This window comes from Canis lupus, chromosome 37 (assembly GCF_011100685.1).
Source record: "Canis lupus familiaris isolate Mischka breed German Shepherd chromosome 37, alternate assembly UU_Cfam_GSD_1.0, whole genome shotgun sequence".
Lineage (NCBI taxonomy): Eukaryota > Metazoa > Chordata > Mammalia > Carnivora > Canidae > Canis > Canis lupus.
Genome location: NC_049258.1, coordinates 23,003,077 through 23,025,811, shown reverse-complemented (window position 1 = coordinate 23,025,811; position 22,735 = coordinate 23,003,077). Strand labels below are relative to the sequence as shown.

The window sequence follows — 22,735 nt, the reverse complement described above, 5'->3', positions numbered from 1 at the left end:
AGAATTCCTGAAGGTCCAGAGGGAGCAGCCCTGGCTCCACTGCACAGCACCAAAGAAGTCACAATCAGCAGCTGCGTCACAGAGCTCCCTCTAAATATGAAACTGCAAGCAAAGGTACAGGAAACCTGGCATTTCAGGAAGACACCCATTTACCCTTCAGATATCATTTGCTAGTTTCTGTCTCATACTCAATAGTTATTAGCTTTCCATGGACACAGATGACTTTTGGGTCTAACACCCCATCTTCTCCATCATGTATGTGAGAGCTTTATAAGCTTCTACTTACAGCTGTCAAAACTTACTAGACAATCCTTAATTAAATATGCAAGGCCTTGTTCTTAGAGAAGTCCTTAAACTATAAAAAACCACTTTCAAAAAAGCCTTTTAATTTGTTCTTTTATAAACCTAATTCTGTTTGGGGCAATATGCTAACCGTCCAACAGCATCTGTGTTAGGAGGGAAAGATGATTCCAAGGAACTGTATCAAACATCTTGTCTCAAGTAACATGCTGGCTTCAACAGCCTGCCTTAAAGTCAAGAGGAGGACAAATTAATTGCAAAGGAGAAGAAAATCAAATCCTAAAAACTCTGCCCATAATCTCCCTTAAGTTGCTGAACACAGAGATATGAGAATTTTTCTCCCAAATAATCAATCTGGGGCAAAAGCAGCTGTCAAGAAATGGCTGAATGAAAAGGGAAGTTAATTGCTAAGATCTAGTATTTCTAAATGTGATGTGTTTTTGTTCAAAAGCCCAACCTTCAGAGAATGAGTCCTAAAGAAGAGGTTACCCTAAAAACAAAGAAAAATGAAGCTTATTCAATGGTATTTCAATAATGAATCTCTTACCATTAGATAAAAGGACTAAAGTAATTATTACAGCCTCACAAACATGAATTAAAACTTTTATTGCTTGACATATTTCCATTCACAACTTGCCTTTTTCTCTTTGAGAAGTAAAGAGAAGTAGAAGACAGGAGGATGGAGACCAGGAAACATTAAAAGGGGTGAGTCATCCAGAGCTCTTCAAGTAGAATAAGAAACAAACATACAAAGCCTTGATGACAAAAACAGAGGAAAAATGCGCAAATCCAAGGAGGCATGAAATTCTATCAGAATTTGAGTGCTATGAAAAAAGTCACAGCCATCTCAGTGAACCTTTGCCAGTTCTTCCCAAGAGACAGACAATGTAGTGCCCGGGATTCAAGTCTCACTTTTTCCACTAACTCTGGACCCTTATGCCTTCTTAAATGTACTGATTGTGTTTTAATTTTTGCATATCTAGAGTTTAAAGTCTAGTTAAATGACTCCTCTCTCTGGATTTCAGTTTGCTCCTCAGAAAAACACTATGATGAAAAGCACCATGAGCACATCACTACTCATCTACTGTCTTCCAAAATTGCAAATCACCTCATATGGCACTGTTACGAAGCATTAGACATACAAAGTACTACGCTAAGTGCTATAAGAACACAATGTAGATTGCATGAAGAAGCTCTTACACTCTCCAAAATAAGGTTCTAAGGAAGGAAGGACAAAGAGACATAAATACATATCAATCCTCCAGGACCGGGCAGGGTAAAGGTAATAAGCAGAAAGTAGCAAAAATTTGAATATGGTTAATATGCTCTAGATTGAACCATTTTTAAAGCATTATTAGGAATTTTACATATATTAAGCTCAAAATGTCTCTCTGTAGTGGGAAAAGGCAACGACTCTCCTCTCAAAATTATCTGAGGAAGCTAGCTCTGGAAGATAGAAATTACCCATGCAAGACCCTAGCAGACATACAAATGACAACAGCTGCTACATTTGGATGTCAGAACCATAGATGATTTACTGTTCTTTCTCATTTTCTTTCTGTCTTTATAAATACATATACATTTTGTGATTTATCTATTTGGTCAAACATTTACCTAATACTATGTGCTGACCACTATGCTAGGCTCTAGATTCTTAAAGTACACAACCAACACTTTCAGGAAATTCAGCCAAATCAAAGAGGTAAATACATAAACAAGTGATTAACAAACTACTGTGGTAAGCTACATGTCCCTCTGAGAGGATAGCCACTAGCTAAACCAGGCTGAGCCATGGAAGGCAGGCTGGGAAGTAGTGAGAAAATAGGATGGAAATATAGTAGTCCCCCTCATCTATGGTTCTGCTTTACAGTTTCAGTTACCCGTAGTCAACTGCGGTCTGAAAGCAGATGAGCCTATGACTTACGGTCAGAAGGTCAACAGTAGCCTTATGCTACATCACAATGCCCCCATATCATTCACCTCACTTCATCCACCACACAGGCATCTTATTATCTCTCATCATCACAAGAAAGGTGAGTAGAGTGCAGCAAGACATTTTGAGAGAGGGACCCACACATGCATAGAAGTTTTACTGCAGTATATTGTTAAAACTGTTCTCTGTGATTATTAGTTATCTAATGTTGTTAATCCCTTATACCTTAAACTTTATCATAGCTATGTAATGTGTATATAGGAAAAAAACCATCTCATGGATAGGATTCGGTACTCTCCAAGGTTTCAGGCATCTGCTGGGGGTCCTGAAACATAACCCCTGTGGATAAGGAGGTACTACTGTATCTAAATCATGGACATAGAAACTGTGAGGAAAGAAAGTAGTTCTATAAGGAGTTGGATTATGAAGAAGTATTTTCTGCTTATCTAGGTTTTCTCAATTGTGTCACAAAGTTTAATCTTAAACTGATACTAATAGCCACTAAAGCAAAGGTTTTTAATCGGGGGTCCAAGGATACTGACAAGGAATTTGTGAACTACTTAAAATTATATACAAAATTTAGTATGTTAGGGCATTTTCCTGGGGAGAGGGTTCACAGTTTGTATTACATTATTGAAAGAGTCCATCACCTGCACACACATACACACAAAGATTAAGAATCGCTGCATTGATGTGATCGGATTTGTTTTTTTAAAAATCACTCAGGTAGCAGCAAACGCACGATGCATTGCAAACAGATAAGACCTGAAAGGGAAATCAGATAAGGCCTTACCTCAGTAAAGCAGGCTAAATTGAGGCCTACAGAAGAGCAATGGCAGTAGGAGACCCTAATAAGAGCTAACATTTTTTTTTTAACATTAACCACGTGCTAGTCACTATACCAAGCATATTTAAAATACCTCAGGTTAAACTTCACAAGCACCTTAGACATTAGCTACCATTATTGACCTTTCACAAACGAGCAAACCAAGGTTCAAAAGCGCCTGATCTTGTCTAAAGCACACAGTAAGGGGGCTCACAGTGAATTCTGTACTCTCAGCCACTCTCCCATATGGCCTCCTGAAAGGTAGGTATAGGTTACTGCAAATAGTGCAGAGCAACTTGCCAATTTTAACCACTGGTGGAGGAAATGCCTCGATTTTGATCCAACTCTACCTGACTGCATAATCAATGCTATTAGCCACTATGCTAACCTGAAGCGAAAGGAGGAGATTTGAGGTAAAGCTAACACAACTTGGTAAAGCAACTAGACATGGAAAAGTAAAGGTAATGACTCCCTGGAAACTAAGTGTCATTCACTGAAACAGAGAATAACAGCAGGAAGAGGGTTTGAAGGGAGCATGAAAGGAGATAGAGATTATGAAGTCATTTCTGAACACAATGACTTTGAGGGATCTATAGACACTTCAGATGTCCAGAGCACAGGATAGAAGTATATTAGAATGGACAGATATTTAGTAGTTTTTGAAGACCTGTATGTGAAATAGTAAAAGGTCTCAGGACATTCTTTGCTAAGGTGATACAGCATAATTGTTGGGAAGGCAGGCTCTGGAGTCAGACTGTGTGCATGTAAACTCTTTCTCCAACACTTAATCCACTGTGATCTTGGGCAAGTCTCCTAGTTTCTCGAAGCCTCAGTGCCCGCCCACCCCCCCACCCCCCACCCCCCCACACCCCCCGCCCAGCTTTAAGAGGGAATTAACAAAAGAATCTACTCCCCAGGATGGCCAAGATAGTCCACACAGGTAACACAGGTAGAGCACTCAGCATGCACCTGTGTTTAAAACAGGTCAGCTCTTTCTGAGGAGGAAGCCTACAGGACAGAACGTCAACACTTAAAGCTGGTGGGGAGAAAAAAGCTGGCGCCAAAGGAATCTGAGAGGAAACTGCAAAGGTTTATTTAGAAAGAACAATCTGGAGAAGCCGGAGTTAAAGAAGATATAGCAGTCCCAATAGGGAAGATAACTGACAATGCCAAGTGCTACCAGGAGGTCAAGAAAGGGACTTTCTTGGCTCCTTCCTGGCTCAAGGAAATATCGCAGTTAATGTCTTATGGAAGACTGTTGCAGGGAGTTGGCAGAGGCTGGGGGAAAAGTGGCAGTATGGACTGTTCTTCCAATAAGCCTATCTCATGGAAGGAACGAAGATGGTAACAGACAGCAATCTGAAGGAGAAAATGGAGGGCATGACTGTATTTTCATTTAGAGGAAAGAAATACAACACAATGCTGATGTGTGAAGGCAAAGGAGCTGGTCAGGAGGGAAAGGATAAAAATACAGCAAGAGGGAAGAAATTACTACTGGGCTAAGGTACCAGATGGGACAGAAAATGGCATCCCAGGACAGAGGTGAAAGGAGTGACTGTGAACAGGACGAAGTACCTCCTCCACTGGGACTAGAAAGAAGGAAATGAGGGCAGATGCAGCAGAGGTATATTTTTAGAGATGGGCCACAGAAGCAACGAGTTCCCACCTACGGGCCTCTCTCTCTTCTCTCTTCCCTATGATAGCGTTATCACCATCAGAGTCCTCAATGTGCCAGGGACATCCTGAAGACTTTGTAAACTGTTTCCTCACCACTACAGTATGCCTGCTATGTGTTAGCTGCTATACTGGGGTCTAGACATGCAACAGTCAACAGCATATATTACTCAATCAACCCTCATTACAACTCCATACAAGTTACTCTCATTACCCCTATTTTTCCATGAGGGAACTGAGGCTTAGGGTGGATAAACAACTTGCACCTCAGGTCACACTGCAGAGCAAGGAGACTGACTCACATAGTCTGACTCTGGAGTCTGAGGTCCATACCAGTAAGTAACCAGGTGAGAATGGCCACTGAAGGTAAGTGGGGAGGATTTTAAGGGACATGAAAGAGGAAAGTTTAGACTAGATCTGCCCAGAGACAAAAAGAAATCAAGATCACATACGACTTAGTTGCACAAACGGAATTAGACCTTCAATGTCCCAATTCTTGTGTTGAAGTTTCCCTGACCAAGAGATGACATTCTTGTTTCAAGGCTGCACAGCAACTCTGAGGGAAGCAAGGCTTTTACACGGGAAGGGTAACTGTACATTTCTGGACTACTCTGTCAGATGGTGCTCTTACCTTCTTGAAATGAAGAAATCATTCCTAACCCTCAGGATTCAACCAGTCCAGCATGAATACTAGGTCTTCTCAAATATTAGTATTTTAATGAATGATACTATTATTGTTTCGGGTTCTGACTCTTGCCTTCCTTCTAAATAGTTCAAACTGCTTCAGTATGTGAGTTCACTGTTAAAATATCTCTTGAGATGAGGCTGTTTTTAGATGGAGAAACTCTTATAAAGGTAAATTAACCAAAATCAGACTGAGAGTGGCAAAGCTGGAATAAAAACTGGTGATTCCCAGCTCAGGATTCTTATCTTAGTCTGACAATCCTGAACAGACACCTGCCCACTCCTCAATCTCAGCGCCTCACCTCTACAATGGAAATATGCACCGTGAATACGGAGATGCTGAATAAACACAAAAACATAGCCAGTTGTTTGTAATTTTTCCCCAGTAGGGAGACCACCTCTAAAGCTGACTGAAGCCTCATCATTAAAATTGAGGGGTTTAAGAACTTTAAAGAAGCAACTGAGTCATTCTTCTTAAAAATACAGGAGCTACTCAATAAATATTTAAGTGAGTCATTTCTGCAGTTCTTAAAAACCTGTAAGATTTCTGAGAAGAAAGGGTCGAGAATAGGAGTGTGAGTAGGTGTGTGTGAGCGAGATAATTCCCAGGCCCCAGGCTGATAACTTGGCAATGTCACAAACCACTAGGGGAGCAAAGCAAAGGCCACAAGCTCAGGCTTCCCAAGAAAGAGTGAGCAGGAGAGGAGGAACAGAGCTGAAGGTGTAACCGCTGCAGGGATCAAATCACAGAACAACAGTCTTCTGGGCCTTCGTGGTGTGTTTTTTAACCAGCTAATTTACATTTTAATCAACGGGAGGAGGGTGAAAACAGCCCATTTCTTTCCCACAACACCAGAAGGTAATCAAGATCATGAACTGGAGCTTTAATACCTAGAGAGAGAAAAGCCACATGACTGCAGTGAGACCAGAGCAAACCTGTCTCAATATTGTATGGAGCTGTTCTGAAATCCTATTCCAGAGGGATACAGTAGATGAGGATAGCAGAGGGGAAGTGGATTTTTAGTGACAGTCTTTCTAGCTAGAAGAAGGCATGACAGAAAAAGAAAAAAGAAAAAAGAAAAAAGAAAAAGAAAAAGAAACCTACAACTCTCCAGGATGTGTTCTGAATGTACATGATAGACAGACTGACTATACTAATCCTGTATAGTGATTTTTTTTTTTTCAATTCTGAAAAAGTTTGGGGTATTAACCTCTAAAAAGTCACAGAACACACAAAGCTTTCAGCTTGGAAAATAAGTCACTAAACTAGTAACTTACAGAACCCTGTGATGGCTTCTGAAACTTATTCGATACTCCTCCAACGAGGTATTTACAAATAATACACTTTACTTGGTCAATGAAGATACAGGTGTGGGAAGGAAATCAAAGAAAAAAAAATTATGGTCTAAAACTGAATCTTAGAACACATCCTAAAGAAATGAATAGATTAATTCTGATTTGGGGAGAAAAGCCACCAATAACTGAACCCACACCTGGTAAAATCCATGTTGTACACCCAAATGATTCTGGATAATCAAAACAACTTCTTACGGTTTTTGTTTCACTTTGAATGGAAACTGATACAGATTGTGAACAGAATCTGATGAGGGGAAAAAACCTATTTAGCTACCTGAAAGCTTGATTTGGTTTAAGCTTGATCACAGGAAAAGCATTTTGTAGTCCTCAAACTACAAATCCCTCACTCCTGGTATACCAAAGTACATCACTGATACAGTAAGAGCACAGCTAAAGAAGAACCAGGTTTTCATCCTCCCTTACACTTTTCCTCCCAAAATCTCACTGCTATTCTCTGATAACAGCCTCCCACCTGAAAAAACCTTATGACCTTGACCCTTATCTTTTCATTCCAAGCACCCTACTTTAAAAACAGTAAAAAGTGGGCAGCCCGGGTGGCGCAGCGGTTTAGTGCCGCCTGCAGCCCGGGGTGTGATCCTGGAGACCCGGGATCGAGTCCCACATCGGGCTCCCTGCATGGAGCCTGCTTCTCCCTCTGCCTGTGTCTCTGCCTCTCTCTCGCTCTCTCTGAATGAATAAATAAATAAATCTTAAAAAACAAAAAAACAAAAACAAAAAACCAGTAAAAGTTAGTCTTAGATATTCAGAAACTGTTTAGCTTTCCTATTAAACGTAAATCACTAAGAATGTGATGCTGATCAAAACATCAACAACCCGGAAGATAGCTCCAAATTCCAGGTAGGAAAAAAAAAGTTATAAAATAAACTGCAGATGAATTTGTAAGGATAATATATCTACAATGGACAGAGAGGAGAAACCAGCATTTTCAACGCAAGGGTCAAACATCAAAAGGTTTCTTCCTTCAACCACAGACCCATTTGCAACCCTTAATTCCAGAGCTCCTCTTAAGACTGCCCAGTCTTATGTACTCCAATGTCAAGTGAAGCAACTACATCGAGTACTTACTTGTCTTGGAAAATGTCCTGAGCAGTCACCTGATCCTTTTTCTTGATGACTTCAGTCAGAGGGAAAATGGTCTTTATTTTAGAGAGAGGAACCTGACATTTAGTTGTCACCTCAGTGGGGGGGTCCAGCATACTCAAAATGTGCGGCTGAATTGGGGGTAGAGGCTCCTGGGGATGCAGAGCACGGTGCAGCAGACACTGTGGGAGAGGAAGAAGGGTTTTAAAATGTAGATGTAGACATCATACACGACTTCACTATACTTTCCTGATCAGAGATCCTCCATGTTAGCTTGGGAGGGCTATAGGATTCCTACCACATGTAACAGGGAACAGAGGTGGCCTTGGAAGTACCTTGGTCAGCAGGATGCCAGCAACATCTACAAGCAACTGTAAACCAGGTCCAAGCCTAGCAGTGCCTTCAGCTGGAGGCCTCCTAGAGAAGAGGCTCCTCTTACAGACCGAGGCTGCTGCTTCCACCGCCCAGGTAATACTCGAGGCTCTCTAAGATCTCATTCCAAGAGCCTCCAATCCTATTAGCTCCCCTCAGCAGACTGCTTTCTCCCTTGCGTAATCTTAGATGACGGTATGTGGTGGGTGAAAAGGGGCTCAGTGAGTCCCAGGAAGACAGGAATAAGTCTGTAGTAGAGCTCAGAGTACTGGTCTGTCCCAAACTTCCCAGGGTGCTAAGTTTGGGCTCTTCTCCACTACCTGACCCACTTCTGTCCATGTGCTCTACCATCCCCTCTCATGGGGGCTACCACCATCATCTTCCAACTGGTCTCCCTGAATCTACTTTCATTGTTCTGTATAGCAAAAGCTACCTTAAAACCAGCCCTTCCCATACCCCAAGTCCCGCATACCACAGCTCCAACATGCCTCCTGCATCTGCCACTGTCCTCCCTCACTCTCACACCCCAGCTAGGCTGGGCTCTCCCTGTTTCACTCCCATACCAAGTGAGGTCCAGTCTTTGGGACCTTATGTTTATCGCTCTCTCTCTGCCTCATTGGCCTTCTCTGAAATCTCCAGAGTTGGCCCGTTTTCATCCTTCTGTTCTTTGCCCAAACATCACCTCCTCAGAAGAAGTTTACCCTGACACCCTGTGAAGGAGCCCCTCCACTCTCATCCTGCCACCTAGCTACTCTTGCTATCACTCCTGTTTTATAGTTTGTAAACCATTTGTTACTACCTAAAATTATCTTATCAATCTTCTAGTTTACTTGTTTATTAACCTTCCCTCTAAAAAGGAGAGCTCTTGTTTGTCTTGTTTACTGCTGGATGTCAGGTACCAAAAACAGTGTATGGCACATAATAAGCACCTACAGGGATCAGTTGAAGCACAACGTAGTCTTTCCTAGGACTCTATTTGTTGACACAGCTGTCAGGAAGTGGCCCCAAGAGAAGGGCCAGGGTCAAGACCAGGGCAGGTTCTGTGTTGCTCACAGGAGTGAAAATCTGGACCACAAGCCACTTCCATTCAACTACCCGTACTGCTTTCCATCTACGAAGCTAGGTTTTGGCAATGCTGTTATCTGTCCAGAAAAGTAAACCCTCTAAAAGGAGTATAGGAAGGTAAGCAGGAATGAAACTATCAATTCACTGACCTTTTCTTTCCTTTGCTAGAGAATCATTCCAAAATTCAGTTGGAGAATAAGGAAGACTCCTACTATTCCCACCTTTAAACGACTTATACCTTGGTCATTTTAAAGAGAAAAACCCAGGGAGCTGAAAAGTTCTCATAATTCAAAACACTGTTTCGTATCACAAAGGTACCTGATGTATACCACCCCGTGGACGGTTTTCCTACCCTGTAGAAAATGTAAGCTAGAGTCTCCATTCTAAAAAAAAAAACAAAAAACTTCAGCTTAAATAGTAAACGTCATTTGAGTTGACATCCTCTAGAACTTTCACGTGCTGCCCCCTCATCTCAATACACCAAACCACACTCTTCCTTCTCCATAGTATATTCACTTGTCTCAGAGTCTGATTCCAGCTTTCCTCTTTCTTAATTACTCGACATTCCCTTGAGCATCGGTAATACCAGCTCATTTAATGTGAGGCAAAAGGAGAAACCAAAGTGATCCCAAACCCTGTGCATCTACCCCCAACCTTCTTCTGCATAATTCTTAATTCACAGTGCTCTTCCTCTGGTCATTAAATTATCTACATAGTGTAGAAAGCCCCTCAAGGTGTAAGGAGTAATCCAGCACACACACAGCAGACTTCTCACATAGTCTGGAAGATTCTGTGATATTCAATGAACACTTCTGGGAAAAGAACTAGAACGAACAATAGACAAATATTCTACTCAACCTCCCTACTGAAAAAATATTTCAGATCTTCAGTATGAATTCCAGGCAATTCCTTCAAACGGTGTCATCAGCCTACAGGAGATGTTCTGAAGCATCAGCCACTCATATTTTTTCAAAAGTCACATTTTACATAAAATTAAGCAGGATATTTATCAAATGCATTCAATCAAAAAAACCTTAATTCATTTAAAGTTTCAGTTTATGAGAAAGTAACACTTTTTAACAGTAGAAGAGCTGAGATTACAACCCTAACTTATTTCTTTTAAGCAACTGTTACTCCTTGATGTGATTTTTACAGTTTGAAAAAGACTAGAAAAAAAATTCACAGGCCACATGGTTAGCTCATAAGTTACCAATATGTTGACTTGAGCAACACCATATCAGTGATTTAAGAGGCAGTTGCTATACCATGCTTCCCCCAAAATGTCGTTTTCAGCATTTCTTTCCAAAATTAGAATTAAATTAACCTGTTGTCCACAAATTGATGGTTAACCTCTCCCTCCTTCTGCCCCCCACTCCCAGGCCATTTATTCTCAGCCATGAATGCTTCCTGTATAAAGGAAGTCTTCCTGGACCCCAACATCCTCCTCAGCTTCCCGCCTCCTCCTCCATCAGGAGAGCTTTCTTCTCCAGCACTGTACTACTACTCCACTACTGGCCCCCACCCCCACTACTCCACTGCCCCTGGGCCCTCAAAGTCAGCAAAGACTTCATAACAGACCCCAAAGGTCCTCAGCTGTGCTCGCCCTCACTCACCAGAGTGTAGTGTCTGACTTGTGGTTTTGTCCTTCCAGACACACTTCACTCCCTGTGTTTCCCAAGGCACCAGCTTTTCCTAGTTCTTTCTACCTCTCTGATCTGGGGAGGCTGAGGGGGTGGGCGGGGCTGGAGGGGGTGGTGGTGGTAAAAGGAAAATTTCATTTTGTCTTTCAACAACCCTTCTTTTTCTCTCTATCCTTAATTATTCACTCATACGATAGTGTTCAGGACTCTGTTCTCCTTTCTTCTCATGAACATACTCTCCCCAGGTCATCTCGTACACTTCTACTTCTACCCAAATGAAGAGGACTCTCAAGTCCTGAATTCTCTCCTGGGGTCTGCATCCCTATTTCCAACTTCCCACTGGGTGTGTCTGTACTGGGATGACCGACAGACAGCTGCAATCTAACACCTGCAAAAACACATGAATTGCCTTTTCTCTCCGTTCATTCTGTATTCCTCATTGTCGCTTACAGGGACGCCATCCTTCCATGCACCCAAGCTAGGATCCCATTACCTCCAATTTCTCTTTCTCTTCAAATACATCCAGTCCTTTAGGTCCTGTCTCTTCTGCCTTTACATGTTCCCTCTCCGTTCTCCCTGTCACTGCTGTAATTCAGGACTTCACGGGGGCCACTGCAGCTTTCCTAAGTGGTCTCCTTGCCGTCCCCACGTCACCATCAGAGCTGGTTTCTACAAATCTGTCACCTGCCCACTGACAAAACCTTATAGTAACTTCCTGCTGCTGACAGGGTAACATCCAAGTGATTGGCTCCTCACAATTCACCTGAGACTTACCTTGCCTGCCACCTTTCCCATCATTTCCCCACACAGCCTATTGTGCGGCCAAGTGGACCTATATCTAGGGGCCCTCAAATCCAGCACCCTCCTCCAGGTTCCCATTTTTGCACATGCTACTTCTTCTGCCTGGCATGTTCCCGTCACATCCCCTTTCTTGTTTAGCGAAGCCTACCTTCAGTCACCCACTTGTGAGCTTTCTTCTACAGTGTTTTGTACCCTTCACTGTTGTACCTATCGGTTTCGCATCTCCACTCCTCTCGCTCCTCTGGGAGAGTCCTTTCAAGCAGTGGGCTTATTGTATCTTTAGCTCATAGCACAATGTTAGTACTCAATATTTGTTTAGGGAAAAAAAAGAGAGAGAGAATTCAATTTATAAATGCCATAGCAGTAATACTTGTATGTACAGATAAACCATATTAAAAACTCTCCCCCATAAAAGAAAGCAAAGTGGGTAAGATATAAAAATCAAAGTTGCCAGTGCCTGCAGCTTTGAAAGGTAACAAATACCTATGTCTGTGGCTTGTTATCTGTTCGTCTAAACATTTATTGAAGTCAGACAGAACCCAACCTAGATACATCTGCCAAATATGAGAAGTTTCCATTTTTCACCACAGTGACCAAGTATTTTTGCAAGTTTTCCACACCAACTGGTCTGTTCCTCCCTTTCCTACAAATGACAAAGAGCTTTAGGTCTTAAAGTCCACTTGTCAAAAACACCAAAGAAGTTTATACAAGTGGTGTACACTTGACTACACTTAGAATATTGAAGCATTCACTGAGTCAGCCCTTTACATGTTAAGCTTTATATTCTAATTTTAGAAGAAAAGATTTGTTTTCACTACTTAAGGGAACTGTAAGCATCAAAACACCAGGCAGTTTCAGTAGGAGATCCCTTGAACTATAACAGGCCCTGATATGGACTTGACTCAGTTAAGGATGCTTTGAGAAAGGGATGATCAGTGGTATCTCCTTCATCTCCCCCTGTACCCCCTTCGCCCCTGCAAGAGGAGGACTTCCACTCCTCTGTGGTGAAGACCATGCCCGATAAAGCTGCTTGTGATGTTCGCCAGCTCTGTGGGATTCAGAAAGGCTCTGTCTTGCTGCCACCAACTTCATCTGGGCCTAGAATATTCCTTCAGCCCATCCCTCTCCTGTTTTAGCACAAGTCAGCTCTCATATCAGCCTTCCCAGTTTCCCTTAATCTAATCTCCACTTTTCCAATTCTTCTGGCCCAAGATTCAGAAATACCTATTTAATATTTTTCTGTATTTTAGTTACTCTTTAATAATTTCATACTATAACCTTTTCATCTAACTTTCATGCTACCTTTAGTTATGAAATTTTTGACAGATGTGGTACTGGAATATTCTCTAATTTTTTTTTAAGATTTTTTATTTATTTATTCATGAGAGACACACAGAGAGAGGCAGAGACACAGGCAGAGAGAGAGGCAGGCTCCATGCAGGGACCTGATACAGGATTCGATCCAGGACCCTGGGATTGTGCCCTGAGCCAAAGGCAGGCACTCAACCGCTGAGCCACCCAGGCGTCCCAGTTCTTTTCTTTTTTAAGATTTATTCATTCATGAGAGACACACACACACACAGAGGAAGAAGCAGGCTCCATGCAGGGAGCCCGATGCGGGACTCAATCCTGGGTCTCCAGGATCAGGCCCTAGGCTGAAAGCAGTGCTAAACCGCTGAGCCCTCCAGGCTGCTCCAATCCTAGTTCTTCTCTATTGTTATTATACAGTTCACAAAAATTCTCCTACTATTTGGATATAAAAAACAAAGTCTCATTCATATAGAGGAGAATAGCCTAGAAAAGGCATAAAAGAATCATCTGCTTTTTTATTAAAAAACTAGTCCTAAAAAACAAAAACAAAAACAAAAAAACTAGACTTCCCCCAGAAAAATAATTTTTTATGTATCTTAACTTTACTTCTTTCTTTCTAACAGCTCAGAGTATTTTTTTTAGTAGTAAGAGGAAGGTATTATTCTTCCATTAAATAAAGCAACTGAAGACTTCAGAGGACAAAGATGCTTGTTTGGAACTGGCCAATTATGCTAACTTTTCACTCAGGTCTCTTTCATTAAAAAAAAAAAAAAAAAAAAAGACTGATTCATCTTTCCTCTTTTACCTGAAATAATCTCTGAAATTGAGGATTTGGGATTTTGCTGGTTGGAAATAAGTCTTCAATGGTGTCGTCCTTTTCATCTTTCTTTATCAAGCTCATGGAGTCAATCAGAGCATCAACCGCACTCAGCTGAGCCTCTAAAACAAGGATAAACAGATTGCACAAAGGAAAAATGATTATCTCCTTTGGTCTCCACTAAAATAAGTGCTTTCCATTCAGATACTCATAGCATTACCAGCAGGTTGTACAGTCTGGGCTTGGCCAAAAAACAGTCTATAGTTATGCAAGTCATTTAATCTGAGTCTTCACGTTCTCTTTTGTAAAAAGAGCTATTTAGAATGTCTGCTCTTCTAGGTCCATTCAGTGAACTTTTGCAGTGTTACAGCACAAGCAAAAGAGTTTTATTCCAGAGGAAGCACCACAGCCATACAAAACCCAACTCCCATACGGAGACTCGAAATATTCAGTAAGCAATGAGTTAGTATATTCAAAAAATTAGTATTAGCTAAAGCTGAAAACCATGAAAAAGAAAAAGAAAATATCTTTGGTGATGAGGTGTAAGTTTTACAAGGATTTCCTATAACTTATCAAGGTAACTTAACAGGCAGACCGAGGAACCTAACAGGCAGATACCAGCAGAACAGAGGGAGTGGACTCATTCCCAAGTCTCCCCAAGTCGTAGGATGAGCTCTCTCCCCTCACAAACCTCACAGCCTGGGTGCACACCTGCGTATGTGTTCAAACTGTAAGAACCTTGTAAGCAGAAACATGACATCTTCATTACCTCCCTCCTAATACCTTACAGAAATCAAGAGTTCCTCAGTAAAAATCTACCAATTCAATAAAAATGGCACAGTCCAAAACAACACGGATGAAAGGCAACACTTTTCCAAAAACACTTCTACCTCAACTATTATGTGTAACTTCCATTCTGCTGATTCATATAGCAGCTCAGCTGTTAAAAGCTCAAGTGCTGTTTTTGGATCATTCACAGCCATTAGGCAAAAGGTGGAAAAGAGTAAGCAATTCTTAAAAAACCCATTGTGCTTCTATTCTTTACCTTTTCAAATGTCTCTTTTACTACAAAATGAAAGAGCTTACAGACTTTTGTCATGATATGTTGCTATCCCATTTTTGGACTTTCCAGGGGAGGTTTCAGACACTGGGAGAGCCATCAGCATCTTAAACTGACTACTGCAGGGTCCACCCAGGACTGGGTAAGAGGTTGCACTTGTGTGTGAACATTCAGTGGTTTTCATTTGCTACGTCAGGCTAGTATCAGGCCAGATCACTCTGCAATTGCACATCTCTACATAAGTATCTACTGACATATGCCAAACAGTTTTAATGATCCACTTTCCAAAGGAATAAATGCAAATAAAAATAGGCTAACTCCCAGAAAATAAATCAAGAGGCTAAAAAGATACTTAACATTTTAGGTCCTGAGTGAATGATATATGTCCATGATAATTCCTCAAAAAAGTTTTTTTAAATGTCTATGCATTTAAAGTCTAAAATTATCAAGACGTAGAGAAATAATACTGTAACACAGTAGAGGCTTCTATACATTCAAGTCCATGCCTGACTCCACCAAGATGCAGACTGACTTGTTCCTTGAAGGTGAAGATATAAGCCCAGGGCCTATGTGATTCATGGCTTTTCTACAGCACACTCTTCCTAAAGGATTTAACCAAAAAAACCCAGAGTGAACCCCCTTCTGAGACTCACCTCATGACTTCCTAATCCTACAATGACACAAATTTAAACTTTCAAGCTTTTTGGTATGCATTCTCTACAATTGGCCCACTATATTTTATTGCAGGTGTCTTAAACCAAGAGCCCTGAGATGGGATCTGTTGTCGGTGCGAATCATCCCATGCAGCACCCTGGCATTTGTAGCCAGATACATGATAAAGACCTTTTCTCATAATGCTCAGAGTAACTCTTAGAAATAAGGGACAAGGAGGCTTGGATGATTACTGTAAAGTACAAAGAAAGGGCAAAGAGAAAAGTTAATCGTCAGCACTTACTTTTCAGTTCCAAGTTAGTTACATCATATCTTATGTAGGACACTAAAGTCATAGCTTTGACCCTGCACGTCAATTCATTTCAGCCGAGGGCAAACTGGTTCACAACTAGACAATGTACATCCATTTCCAACAAGCTGTTCCCTAGATACAAGCTCTAAGTCAGATGGGGAGAAACCAGTGTTCGGAGAGTTCAGGGCAAACGTATCCCTACTATGAAAAAAGATGATGCACCACCTCCATCATCGCTGTGGATGAGCATGTTTGGAATCCAAGTAATTCCACCTTGTGAAGTCCCCTGGCCCCAATCAATGACTGCAGGCAGGTAACTTCCCAAGGACAGTCGGTGTTTAGAGCCAATTAATGGGCAAAAGGGAAATAAACTCACCCGTGGGAGTGCATTTCTTATTATTTTTGAAAGATGAAAACATGTATTGTCGCAAGTCTTCCATAAAAGGCAGCTGCACATATATTAAACACTAATGAGAAAGAAAAGAGGTAAAAGCAAAAACCAAATTAATGGAAAAAATATAAAGCTGGTTCCAAATGCCATGCAAGTGGCACAACAAAAGTATTTCAAAAATCAGACAAGTCAAGTCTGGGACTTGGTAAGTAAAGCATTTTGAGTTCTGTTATTTGCTGTACACAACTGTTGAACAGTACAAAGAATATTACACATAAGAGAAAAACTATCAAAGAATACTTGCAAAACGTGTGACCAATACAACAGATGGGAAGAGTCACAGTGCCTGGAAAGTTGATTGGGAAGTCAAGATATTTGCCTTCTCCTTTCTACTTCTACCACAGAAAGTTCTCTGAGAAACAGGAGATGGTCAAGAATCTAGGCCTGGATTTTCAATAGGAGAACCCTAAGTAAACTGAATTTTTCAAGGACCACAACAAAATCATACCCTCAACCTTTCTCCATAGTCTTCATTTGTGAAAACAGGCACACCCCATCCCCATTAAGTTCCGCGAAGTCAAGAAGGGTGAGAACAGAGAGGTCACTGGACTGGGCAAACAGAAGGCTACGGTTAACCTTCAGTGATTTGATTTAATAAGCTCCTTACACACATTTATAATTTATGCTCCTTCGCTGCAACTGAAAGTACAGTTCATAGACAAAAAGCATTAGCATTACCTGAGAACTTGTGAGAAGTGCACAACCTCAGGCAGTGCTCCAGATCTCCAGAATCTGATCCCCAAGTAATTCCCATGCCCATGACAAGTGGAGAAGCACTGTTAGAAGTAGAGGAACTGACATAAAAAAAAAAATTTAACACAAAAGACCTGTGGGATTTACCTCATAGACATCCTTGATAAAAGGAAAAGCCATGCCAACTTGAGGATGAGATCTCCTGTCATAAGCATATCGAACCACGGCCACCATGTCTAATTCATTCAAAGCATGAATCAGGGAGGAAAGTGCCACTGCTGCTGCCTAGTAAGAAAGCCACTGCATTAACACATAGTCAATGTGTGTCAACTTCCCCAACACAATTCAGTACAGATGACCCTTGAACATATGGGTATGAAATGTACGGGTCCACATGCACACAGGTTTTCACAGTACTGTAAATGTATTTTCTCACCCTTATAATTTTCCTAACCTTTTCTTTTTTCTAGCTTACTTTATTGTAAAAGAATGTATAATACATGTAACATATAAAATATGTATTAAGTGACCGTTGTTATTGGTAAGACTACTGGTGAAGAGTAGGCTATTACTAATTTAACTTTTGGAGGAGTCAAAAGTTACACTATTTTTGACTGCATGGGGTGTCAGGCCCCCTAACTCTCTATCCTCTTCCATTGTTGAAAGGTCAACTGTACTTATAAGATTGCTTTCCACTTAGAAAAAGAAAGTCTGGGGATCCCTGGGTGGCTCAGCAGTTTAGTGCCTGCCTTTGGCCCAGGGCGTTGTCCTGGAGACCCGGGATGGAGTCCCACATCGGGCTCCCTGCACGGAGCCTGCTTCTCCCTCTGCCTGTGTCTCTGCCTCTCTCTCTCTCTGTCTCTCATGAATAAATAAAATCTTAAAAAAAAAAAAAAAAAGAAAATGAGTCTTTTTGCCTTTACATTGTTTCTACCATGCTTACAACCTGCATTATTAGCTGGTAAAACAGCATAACTTTATTAGCAATGCTATTTAAAATGAAATGTTTATTGGCAGTTACAGGCTATCAGTACAGCAAACTTCTGAGCTCTAGTGCTGTAACATTTTTATTTAGAGTTTGAGTTTTGAGTAAGTTTTGTGCTTATCAAAATTACTCTTGGACCTTCTTCTTGACAACTAGATCAAATATATAGACCCAAAGGGAAAAATATTGAGTACTTTCACTGTTTTCAAAGCCTCAGTTGGAGTTACAAGCATTGTAATTTGGAATTGATAATGTAATAGAAAACATTAACCTCTTTCTTTATGCTAGACATTAAAGAGGTTCTACTCTCTTTTCTTGGTTGTCATCAGAATGAAAATATTCAGAACAGTGGTCTGAAAATGCCATTTGGAGCTGGTTCACATTGATTTTTAAGTCTCTCCAATACATATTGACCACACATTGATTAATCTTTATGTTTTTTCATATTCTGGTCAGGTAAATTCAGATGTACATAATGGCATACCTTTTCTTGATTGAACTACACTATGGTATCTACATGATTATAAAGAAAAATAACTGGGCAGCCCGGGTGGCTCAGCGGTTTAGTGCCGCCTTCAGCCCAGGGTGAAGATCCTGGAGACCCAGAATCAAGTCCCACATCGGGCTCCCTGCATGGAGCCTGCTTCTTCCTCTGCCTGTGTCTGTGCCTCTCTCTCTCTCATGAATAAAATCTTAAAAAAAAAAAAAAAAAACTTAAAGAAAAATAGCCATATTCGGCCTAAAAAAAGATTATATCTACTTTATTCCCGTTTCAGATTTTTTTTAAAGTGTCCCTCTATCCACTTCAAGGCCACATTGTACATTTCAGCATTTGATCACACTTACTATAACCTCTTCTGGATCCTCTCTCTTAACTGTTCAGTCTCCCTTCTCTCAATTCATACCTTCATGCTCCAAATAAACTCCAGTCTCAGCCTTTCTAAACAAAATTTTTCTTTGTCCCCTCTCTCCATAAATTACTATCTATATCTTTCCCTTCACCTCTAAATTTCATGAAAATTTAATTTTTCTTGGTGTTTTCATGGTTTAGAACACAATTATTCTTTTTTTTTTTTTTTTTTTTTTAGAACACAATTATTCTTCAATCTAAGCCAGCTCTTGCCCTCACCTTCCTTACTGAAATTACTCTCCAAAGTCATCTATGACCTCTTAATTGCCAATCCTTGGTTCCCATTCTATTCGTTTGACCTTTCAGCAGCATCTGACCATCCTCCCTTCTCTTTACTTTCTCCCTCTTTGGCTTCAGAAACAATACTCTCTTCTCTGATTATTCATTTTGTGGGTCACTCCTCCCCTAACTCTCCTCTTCTTCCACTAATCTTGAAATTCTGTTCTTGGCCTTCCCCTCCTCCTTTTACTCTGACACTCTGCTTGTGAATTATTTTATCTAGTCCCATCAGCTGATGAATCAAAAATCTGTATATTCAGCTTTAAACTCTCCTAAGATCCAGACTAATACTGCCTACAAGCTGGTAGATACCTCACATGGTCATACTCCAGGTATCTCAAATTGTTCATGATGAAAACTAAAGTACTATCTGTCCCCCCATTCTCCTACAGTACTCCCTACTTCATGAATTCCACTTCCCAAACAAACGAGAAGCCCCAAAGTCTTCAGTAATGCCATCGGACTCATCCTTCACCTTCAAGTGTTCACCAACCTTTGCTAATTCTACCTCTATGCTATCTCTCTAATCTGTCTCTGCCACAAATGTCTCTCCAGTTCACAGAGCTGATCATGTCATTCCCTCCATAAGAATCTCTAATTGTTCAGGGGTGCCTGGGTGTCTCAGTCAGTTAAGCATCCAACTCTTGACTTCAGCTCAGGCCAAGATCTCAGGATGGTGAGACTGAGCCCCATGTTGGGATCTTGTTCAGCACGGAGTCTGTTTGTCCTCTTTTTCTTCCTCTCCTTCCCCCTGCTCAAGGGCATATATTTGCACTCGCTCTCTATCTTTCAAATAAATGATATTTAAAAGACTCTCCAATGGTTCCCCTATTCCAGCCTCAGTGAGCTGTTATTCCTGGACAAGTCTTGTACTTTCCCTCCTCTGTAGCTTTCTGCTCTTACATTTCCTCCTAGCTAGAATGCCCTCTCCACATCTCTGTCTCTTGAGCTTCTAACCTATTTTCAAGGCCCAGTAAATTGAGACCCTCTCCATTTCAGATCTGCTTTAGTCTTTCCCTCTTCATAAATCCCCATTGTCTGTACCTTTTCTTGGTAATATATAAAGATAGCCTTTATCAAAGTTAGCTACGTATATTTTCATTTCCTCCACTAAAAACCTATGACCTCAATATCTTGTCTTCAAAATCATCTATAGGTTTCCTGACAGATTCATTACCTTTTTAGTTCAATTCAAGGAATATTTACTTAGTTTCTAGTCTTTGCTACTATCTTAGGCCCCGTCAGAAAACAAAGATGAGTCCCGGATCTCACTGCACTAACACAGTCTTTACTAGCGGAAGTGAGATATGTACCAAATACAGAACATGTACAGTCTAACAAGTCCCATTAGAGAGACCAGAGAAACAGTGGGAGTCTGAGGATGAGATTACTTCCAATTTGTTTGGAAGTATCTATCTGGATGTCTTTGATAGAGCTAATTGGGATATGAAAGGAAGGAAGGATGAGGTCAAGGATGACTGTGACATTGTAAACACAATGCTACATGTGTGGAAAACTCAACTAAAGCTCCACTTCCTTCCCTTCCTCTTCTCCTCCACACAGTATAAATCACATACAAGTATAGATCCTCTATACGTAAAAATAATTATATACTAATAACAAGAGAAAACATATTCTTAAAAGGAATTATTCACAGAATCATAGAATATTTGAGTTGAAAAACAACAGTATTCGTCTAACCACCCACATGATGACAAAATTCCCTCCCCAAAATCTGGCTGGTGCAAATGCAAATAAAGACTCTGCTGGGAAACATTCAGGAATGGAGATCTGACCATCTCACAAGAAATTAATCCACCTGGAGGCAGTAATCCTTGATGACAAAAACAATTCCTCATTTTGAACAAAGCTACCACTTATTGGTAGGAAACCTCGTTTAATTTCTATTCCAGGGATCCCTGGGTGGCGCAGCGGTTTGGTGCCTGCCTTTGGCCCAGGGCGCGATCCTGGAGACCCGGGATCGAATCCCACGTCGGGCTCCCGGTGCATGGAGCCTGCTTCTCCCTCTGCCTATGTCTCTGCCTCTCTCTCTCTCTCTGTGACTATCATAAATAAATAAGAATTAAAAAATAAAATCTTTAAAAAAAATAATAATAATAATAATAATTTCTATCCACATGAAAATCCCCTAATGTATGGAGGGGGCTTTCATGTCTGACATCCCTCCTATTTCCCTACTACCTCTGAAATTTTCTCCACACAACCTTTTATTGGAAATCATCATGTGACATAGTTTCCTTACTCCTCTGCTTATCTCAGAAGCTCCAATTATTAATATGATCCTTTGACGAGGACATCGGGAGTGATACCAAAGAGTAGCCCTTTGCCATTAGTAGATGAATTTTTTTTTTCCTTGAGTGACTTCAAAGTAACCCAATGATCTCTAGGGTCTGTTCGAGGTTGGATTGGAATCATGTATGCCATAAGACTGCCCTTAGCTAGCAAGTCTAGATAATTATATAGGCCATAACATGAAGCTGTTGACAATAGTCTTCACAACATGCTGGCAATCACATGAAGCGATCAGAATTTTCTGTGTGAAGGAACAGTAAACTGGAGTTAAAATTCAGTTAAACCGCCGTTAAGCTGTGCTGACAATATATACTACAGATGTCTAATTCCCAAGAGGATCTGACTCGAAAAATCCATGAAGTAGGATTCTCATGTAAACTAGGATTCACATAAGCCTACTGTGCTCTGACGAATCCATTCAGTACTGATTGGAAACCAAGTAATTCTAATTTAACTGTTCCAATAAAACAGTACCCCCATTCACTAGATTGGCAGCCAGATACCCCACAGAAGTGAGGAGAAAAGAGGACTTAGGGGACTAGATCACTTACACCATCGCCCTCCTGCACCCCAAACAATCTTTCTACATCCAGTTTACTAATTTCAAACGCAAATACTTCTGGAACTTGGATACCTGCTTAGGCAGTCTTAAGTAAAATGAGATTGAAATATTCGAGTTAAGATCAACACCTCCACATGCCAAGTTCCAACTTGGAGGCTGAATAGGAAACATTTACAGACAGCAAGTGTGACTATAGAGGCAATGGTTATAGGTTGCTAGCCAGGCAGAAACCAGCCCCAAAACAATCTCCTGGGGAGGTGGGGAAAGAGTAGAGAGAAGGAAGGGGGCAAAGACGAATTTCTCAATGAGGGAAGTGGTCCAGTGAATCACTACAGCTCATTTCCAGGATGCTAAAGCCAGCGCTAAATGTTCAGTGCTTATGACAAATGAAAATGTCAACTTGACCTCAAGCCTCCTCAATATTGGACCATGAGATTCCCACACCTAAGTGCATATGTTCAAATGGTTTTGTTTTTAATACTTACCTCCAGTGGCAAGACTATGTCCTCAGGCCTTGTGATCATGCTATGACAAATTCATTTATCATTTCTCCATTTTCAGAGTTAAAGCTCAGTGAACTTTCCCACTGATGTTGCAAGAATTAACGTCATTTTAAACCATAAAAGCCCCAAACAACT

At 40.9% G+C, this 22,735-nt stretch overlaps 1 protein-coding gene across 1 annotated transcript in view; it reads right to left on the bottom strand.

Moving 5' to 3' along the window:
• XRCC5 (X-ray repair cross complementing 5) overlaps positions 1 to 22,735 on the bottom strand; it is a 90,573-nt gene that overhangs the window by 42,530 nt on the left and 25,308 nt on the right. The window contains exons 11-14 of the mRNA XM_038585683.1: positions 17,196 to 17,333; positions 16,281 to 16,371; positions 13,869 to 14,002; positions 7,860 to 8,056 (exon numbers count right to left, since the gene is read on the bottom strand). Coding sequence (XP_038441611.1) covers positions 7,860 to 8,056; positions 13,869 to 14,002; positions 16,281 to 16,371; positions 17,196 to 17,333 — 560 coding nt within the window. The remainder of the gene's footprint in view (positions 1 to 7,859; positions 8,057 to 13,868; positions 14,003 to 16,280; positions 16,372 to 17,195; positions 17,334 to 22,735) is intronic.